Genomic DNA, 7205 nt, shown 5'->3' on the forward strand with positions numbered 1-7205 from the left:
CCCCTGCACCCCAGGTGTGCGCCGTCGACAGCGAGTTCTCTGGTGTCCACCAGGACGACCACTCCCGCCTCTGCCAGCTCATGTGCCACACGGTGGGGGGGGGCAAGAGTATGCCTGTGCAGCTTCCATGCTCTTACCCCCCCCCCCAAACACCCCCCACGCATAAGATTGCTGAAGCAGGGGCTTTGCAGCGCCGGGCGCGGGGGCCGTGAGGGTAGCAATTCCAGGGAGAGGCCTGCCCTGTTTGCGCCTCACGGCACCGCCCATGTGGCCCGTGGGATGGGGGGCTGTGGAACACCCTAAGAATTGCCTCACAAAAAATTCGCGCACCCCGTCTTGACCTGGGGACCACCCGGGTCCCAATCGTGACAGGCCAAGCCGGGCCACGTTTACAGCAAGTTCTCGTGGGGCAACAAGAAGAGCCTGTGGGAGCAGCCCGCGGCCGCGGGGCTGGACGTGAGGGAGCAGCTGCTGCAGTACTACAGGTGACGCGCGGGACGGCGGGCGGGTGACCGCTGGGTGACAGCCTAGTGACGGCCAACCACGGTCGGGTGACGGCTGGGTTGCGGCGGGCCGCCGCTCCTCGCTGCGTCCACTGGCAGGGACCGGCCCCATGTCGACCGATTGCACCTTTCAGGGGCGCGTGCGGCCGCCTTGCGAGCAGCTTAGTTAGCCCCTCCCCACTCGTATGAGAATGCACCTCTCCCTCGCCCTGCGTCTCTCTGCCCCGCCCCTCCCCTCCCCACCGCCCCCTCTTCGCTGGTGTTCAACTACCCCCATTTTTCATCTCCGTATCATCCAATCCATTTGATCCGATCCGATTAATCAAATCCAATCCGATTCCAATCCAATTCAACCCTACCCAACGCAATTCAATCCGACACCCAGGCGCGAGTATGGCGCCGAGCGCATGTGCCTGGCCGTGCTGGGGGGCAAGGGGCTGGACGACCTGGAGGGCTGGGTGAGGGACCTCTTCAGCCGCGTCAAGGGCGGCCACTGCGGCCCCGCGCCCACATTTGAGGCGGAGGGCTTCCCCTTCGAGGTGCGAGGCCCCGCAGCCCGAGGCTCCTCAACGCCGCGCGCCGCGCCGCCGCGGTGCTGTTCTGATGGGACGGCTGGGTGCCCGCCTGCGCGCGTGGCGGGCCGCGACGGACGGACGGGCCGCTGCTCTCCAAAGCCCATCGACTTTGGCAGCCTGGACGCTTGTTTTGTGCCTTGCAGGCCCCAGGGCCCCTGGCTGCTGGTAAGCCCGCTCCCCCTGTGCTCTGGAATCGATGCCGTGGCTCTCCACCGCCAACCCACCCCACCCCACCCACTTGAAACCGACCCCGCCCCGCTAGGGCCGCCAGCTGCACATCGCCTCGGCCGTCAAGGAGCACCACGAGGTAGGCGGCCCCTGGCTGATCTGGCTGTGGATGATCTGGCCCCGGCTGATCGGGCCTGGCTGATCTGGCCCTGGCTGATCCGGCCCTGGCTGATCTGGCCCTGGCAGATCTGGCTCGGGCTGATTGCGCAATCCAGCCTCCCTGTCCTGCCAAGCGCATGCACTCGGCGAGCCTTGTTTGCTGGACGGACGCTGGGTTAAATATGACCTGTGCGGCGCAACAGCCTCCACGCACGCCCGCCCCGCTGCCGGCCCTGCTGCGCGGCCCTCTCTGCCCGCGCCAGCGCCAGGCCGGCGGCACCCCCCTCTCCAACACACACAGAATCACGCACCCCACGCCCTTGCAGCGCCCGACCCTCCGCCACGCGCACGCCCCCACGCACCCCCCCCCTGTGCCCGTCTCAGGTGACGGTGACTTTCCAGCTGCCGCCGCTGCGGCGCTACTACACCACAAAGCCCGACCACTACATATCTCATCTGGTCGGCCACGAGGGGCCCGGCTCCCTCTTCTCAGCACTCAAGGTGGGGAACGCCACCAACAACACGTTGAGGGATGCGTGCGCTCGGCGCACTGGTCACAGCGAGAATTGGGAGGAAGAGTGAGCTGTAATCAGGTGCAAAACTTTTGCATTGGGAGGTTATGCTCTGGGTTGAATGCAGGACAGGTTGACTGATTTGGAGTCACCGGGTTCAGTCGGGTGACACCCAAGGCCGTGCGCAGCACAGGGGAAGTGTGGAGGCGGCGGCACAACCAAACCTGAAGCTTCCCTCCCCAAGCCGCCGGCGAGCGCTGAAAAACGACCCGCTGCCTTCGCATCCCCACCCTTACCCCTCGTCCCCCCCGCCTCACCTCCCAACCTTCAACACCAAAAGGCGCGTGGCTGGGTGACCGACCTGTGCGCGGGAGTGGAGGACGACGGGTATGGCGCCAACAGCTGCTGCTACCTATTCAGGTGAGACAAAGCGGTGCGTCCAGCCCGGCCGTGTCCTCAGCTTCTTGGCAGCAGCACCCTGCCCCCCATGCACGCGCTCCCGCCCCGGACCGCCTTTTGCCTTAGTAACCTGCGGACGCTCGCCGCCCTGCGGTGCCCGGCCGCCGCTCGGCATGCTGCTGCGCGGCTGCAACATGCGCTTTCGTCATCGGCCCCCTGCCTACTAGATGATGACGCGCTCTTGACTAGCAGTTGGCAGTCTGCCCTGGTGGTAAAGACCACCTCAGATTGCCCAACCTCCAGAGGGCATTCAACACCTCAAACTCCGACGCCACCCCACCCCACCCAATCCCTCAGCGTGGCCATGACGCTGACTGAGGCGGGCCTCCACGCCGGCCCCGGCCTGGGCCTGGCACCAGTGGCGCTGCTGTTCCAGTACATGCGGCTGCTGCAGGACGCGGGTGAGGGATCAAGAGGGCGCCCCCACGCACGCGCCCGCGCCCTGCCCTCTGACCTTCCCGCTTGGCGCCGCCTGTGCCGGGCCGGCAGCTCAGTTTGCCTCTGCCTGGCTTGCAGGTTTTTCGTGCTGGCTCACGCCTGCATATTTGGGCGGCCCTGCCTCGCTCACATCACTCTGGGCAGCTGCCCAACCCTTGACCAGCCTGTCACACCCCTGCCATTTGCACCAATGTTTTGCACCCGTGCATCCATGCACGCTCCCAGGTCCCCAGGAGTGGGTGTGGCGGGAGCTCAAGGCCATCAGCGACATGAAGTTCAGGTGGGCGGGTGACATGGGTGGTCGGGGTTGGGTAAGTGGGATGCGGAGAAGGGTGCATGGTGGGCGGATAGGTGTGCATGGCGGGCGCCAACGGCAGCATGCAGATGTAAGGGTGCGCCTGTGGTGCTGCAGTGACGCGCCGCGTGTGGCGCTTGTATCTGCGAGCGCTGCACTCACCATTCCAGCCAGCACTGGCCACCTCTCAGAAGTAAAGACCGCTCCCCTCACGTGCACTCATATAATCTTCGCGCACACGCACTCGCACACACACATACACACACACTCTCACACACACACATACATACATACATACACACATACACACACACACACGCGCGCGCGAGCTCACACGCACACGCACACACACACACACACACACACACACACACACACACGCACACGTGCGCACACACACACACACGCACGCGCGCACGCACGCACGCGCACACACACATACACACACATACACACACACACACACACACGCACGCACATACACACACACACACTCACTCGCCCCCCAGGTTCCTGGAAGACGAGGACGCCTGTGATTATGTGACGCGGCTGTCAGCCACGCTGGGCGTTGTAAAGCCGGAGCACGTTCTCGCAGCAGACTGGCTCCACGAGGCCTGGGAGCCCGAGCGCGTTACGCAGCTTCTCGCCACCTTCTCCCCGCTGGCCGGCAGCTACCGGGTCGACCTGCTGACGAACGACTTCAAGGGGCTGACGGAGCAGCTGCTGGACGGGAAGCTGCCGCGGCTGGAGGGCGGGCAGCAGCCGGACAGCCAGCAGGGGCAGGACCAGGCGGCGGCGGGCGCCAAGGGCGCCGCCGGCGCGCGTGTGTTCACCGAGCCGTGGTTCGGGATGGAGGGCGCGGCCCTGCGGCTGCCCGAGCAGCTGACGGGAAGCTGGGCGGAAGCCAAGGTGGCGGCCGACCTGGCGCTGCCGCCGCCGAACCCCTACATCCCGTCCGACTTTTCCCTGTGCGCCGACGCGGTCGGCGCCCCGGCGCCGCCGCAGAACGGCGTTCCGCCGCAGCAGCAAAATGGTGGACTGTCGCCGTCGCCGCGCGGCGGCGCGTTGGTGGGCGAGGCGAGCCAGGGCGCCCTGGAGGGGTGGCAGGACGCGGCAATGGGCCTGGCGGTGGTGCTGGCCTCGCCGCCGGCGCTGGTATTGGACGAGCCGGGTGCGCTGTCCTGGGGGCTGTGGCAGCGGAGGTTTGGTAAAGCTGCCAAAGATGGGGAACGGCGGGCTTGTGAGGATCAAAGCTGGCGCCGGATCGAAGCTGGACTGGGGAGTTGCATTTGCAATGCGAGCCGCAGCATCGGCGACGCGCAACGCGCCACTGTACTGGACGTGCTGTTGCGAAACGAGTACAGTCATGCATCCTCATCACTCTCCCCGCGACACCCTGCGCGCTCCTCCCAAACCCTCGCACTCTGCAGGCCTGCGCCTCTGGCACAAGCTCGACACGCGCTTCCGCCAGCCGCGCGCCCACTGCTACTGCCGCCTGGCCAGCACAGCCGGCTACGCGTCGCCGCGCGCGGCCGCGCTGGGGTCCCTCTGGCTGAAGCTGGTGGAGGACGCCCTCAACGAGGACGCCTACCTCGCTGACGTGGCGGGTGGGGACACTCGCGCGCGCGACACGATGCACACACGCACACGCGCGCATGCTTACACACACACATAAACAAAAACAAACACAAACACACACACACACACACACCCTCTTTCTCTCTCTGTTTTGCGCGCTCGATTGTACACACATACTCACACAAATGCATGCCAGCCTGCGCGCACACACACTTCCCCCCCTCACACGCACATACGCACGCGCGCAGACACACCTGTGCACGCACGCGCACATACACACACACACACACACATACACACACACACACACAAACACACTGTCAAGCACACACACACACACTCACTCTCCTCTCTCACGTACACACAATCACCCAACAGGCCTGCACTACAGCACCAGCCCAGAGGGCCACAGTGGCGTAGAGCTGCGGGTCGACGGCTTCAGCCACAAGCTGCCGGTCCTCGCTCGCCGCCTGCTGGAGTGCGCCGCGCGCTGCGAGGTGCGGTCCCGCCACAAAGCTGTATCTTGGGGCCGACCAGGCAGCGGAGACTGTTGCAAAGCGGCAGCCTGCCTGCCTTCGGCATTGCTACATCCGCCCCTCAACCCACATCCCTGGACGCCCTCCTGATGCACGTGCACATGCACACATGTCTGCGCACACTTCAGCGCAGTTCTCTCTCTCTCTCTGTCACACACACGTGCACAAGCACACACACACACACTCAGATACACACAAACACATATGACACACACACACTCACACACACACACACACACACACAGGTGCGTCCCTCCAGCTTTGGCCGCGTGCATGAGGCCCTGGCCCGCAAGCACCGCAACGCCAACATGAGCGTAGGCAAGGCCGCCAACTACGCCCGGCTCTACGCGCTGCAGGTGGGTTTGATGTTGGTCTATGGTGGGTTTGGAGCGGGGGTGCTGCTGGGGCCCTGGTGCGGTGTCTCGCATGTCGTTCTGGCTGCCCAGGGGTCTGTGCAAGGCCGCTGGCAAACAGGACACCGCTTTCCACGCTGCCGCGCCAGGCGTGTGCACACACCCCAGGCGTTAGTCAGTCTCTTGCAAACGTGAGTTGGCCCCTGTCGTGGCACACGCTCCCCCTCCCCCTGGACACACCCTGCATCCTGCACGCCCGCAGGCGAACGTGTGGCACGTGGACGCGGTGGGGGCGGCCCTGGCCGGCATCCCCTCTGTCGACGAAGTCAAGGTGGGCTGCCCCTGCTTATTGTCAGCATTGGACCGCGTTGCCCTCCTGCATGCGTGCTTGTTGTAAACGGGGAGGGTGGCGGGGGCGCGGTCGTGGATGCACCTCGCTCCAACGTGCGAAGCACCTCCCAACAGAAATTCTTGCCCTCTAGCACCCCCGCCCCCCTTCCCCACCCGCTACGCCGGCCCCCGTCCACCGCCCTCGCCACCCCCCAACCGCCGGCCGCTGCCAGGCGTACGTGCGGGAGTTCATGGCAAACTGCCACCTGGAGGTTTTCCTGCTGGGCAACGTGACGGCGGCCGCCGCCGCCGCCCTCGCCCGCGACCTCCACGCCGCCGCCGGCCCCGGCGCGTCGCTGCCCGCCGCCGCGCGGCCGTCGGACCGCTGCGTGCGGCTGCCGGCGGGGCGGGCGGTGGTTCACAGCCAGGCGGCGAAGAACGCTGACGAGGAAAACTGCTGTGTGGAGGTTTACTTCCAGGTTGGTCGGGTTGTGAGGGGGGGAGGGTGCCTTGGTTTGGTGGAACGGGAGTACATGGCGTTGTGGAGGAAGTTTGGGGGGCAAGGAGCGAGGGTAGAGCAGCTTGCTGTTGGGCTTGTTTGAGGGCCCTTGGTGTGTTTTGTGGGGCAAAGGTGTTGCGCTGGTGAGGTTGGAGGGATTTTGCCAGGCAGGGGGAGGGGTGCAGTAACTTGTGGGAGCACGCCTTCGGTCAAGTGGGGCGCACTGCTGGGATGGTGGGTCTGTTTGGGGGTGTCAGGATATTGTGTTGCTTGGCGGCGGTCAGCCCTGGCAAGTGCGGAACCCACACGCACTTACACACACATGCACACACATGCATACACACACTCTCTCTCACACTCTGACACACATGTACACACATCTTCATACGCCCGAAGGTCGGCCCGGCCAACGACCTGCGGCTGCGCGCGCTGCTGGATCTGGCTGATCAGATCATATACGAGCCCTGCTACGACAGCCTGCGCACAAAACAGCAGGCGCGCGCTGCAGGGGCTGCACAAAAGGGAGCGATCGCCTGCGGTGGCGGGGCCGCGGTGTCGAAGGAGGCGCTTGCTGCGTGCGCGGCGCGCCGGGGCGGGCACGCGGCGGGTGCCTGCTGTCCGGGGAGCGCGTGCGGTCGTCGCCTGTCTACGCAACCTTTGCATCTCTCGTATGTAGTTTCGCCGCCCCTCGCGGCTCGGGGAAGATCCACACGTCCATCCACAACCACCCGCTCACCCGTCAAGCCGGCCACCCGTCACCCACCCATCCTCCATCCGCCCCCTCCCCCTCTGCCCCGCGC

At 65.6% G+C, this 7205-nt stretch overlaps 1 protein-coding gene across 1 annotated transcript in view; it reads left to right on the forward strand.

Annotated features, from left to right (window-relative positions):
* Window positions 1-80: 80 nt before the first annotated feature.
* Window positions 81-7205, forward strand: part of MNEG_4161 (hypothetical protein) — a gene marked incomplete at both ends in the record, with an annotated part of 8837 nt that continues 1712 nt past the window's right edge. The window contains 14 exons of the mRNA XM_014047358.1: window positions 81-92; window positions 373-485; window positions 889-1042; window positions 1341-1385; window positions 1790-1906; window positions 2258-2337; window positions 2674-2777; window positions 3040-3094; window positions 3619-4280; window positions 4540-4716; window positions 5066-5184; window positions 5469-5579; window positions 5839-5907; window positions 6140-6385. Of these exons, the coding sequence (XP_013902812.1) occupies window positions 81-92; window positions 373-485; window positions 889-1042; window positions 1341-1385; window positions 1790-1906; window positions 2258-2337; window positions 2674-2777; window positions 3040-3094; window positions 3619-4280; window positions 4540-4716; window positions 5066-5184; window positions 5469-5579; window positions 5839-5907; window positions 6140-6385 (2064 nt within the window). The remainder of the gene's footprint in view (window positions 93-372; window positions 486-888; window positions 1043-1340; window positions 1386-1789; window positions 1907-2257; window positions 2338-2673; window positions 2778-3039; window positions 3095-3618; window positions 4281-4539; window positions 4717-5065; window positions 5185-5468; window positions 5580-5838; window positions 5908-6139; window positions 6386-7205) is intronic.

Source organism: Monoraphidium neglectum, assembly GCF_000611645.1.
Source record: "Monoraphidium neglectum strain SAG 48.87 unplaced genomic scaffold scaffold00563, whole genome shotgun sequence".
Lineage (NCBI taxonomy): Eukaryota > Viridiplantae > Chlorophyta > Chlorophyceae > Sphaeropleales > Selenastraceae > Monoraphidium > Monoraphidium neglectum.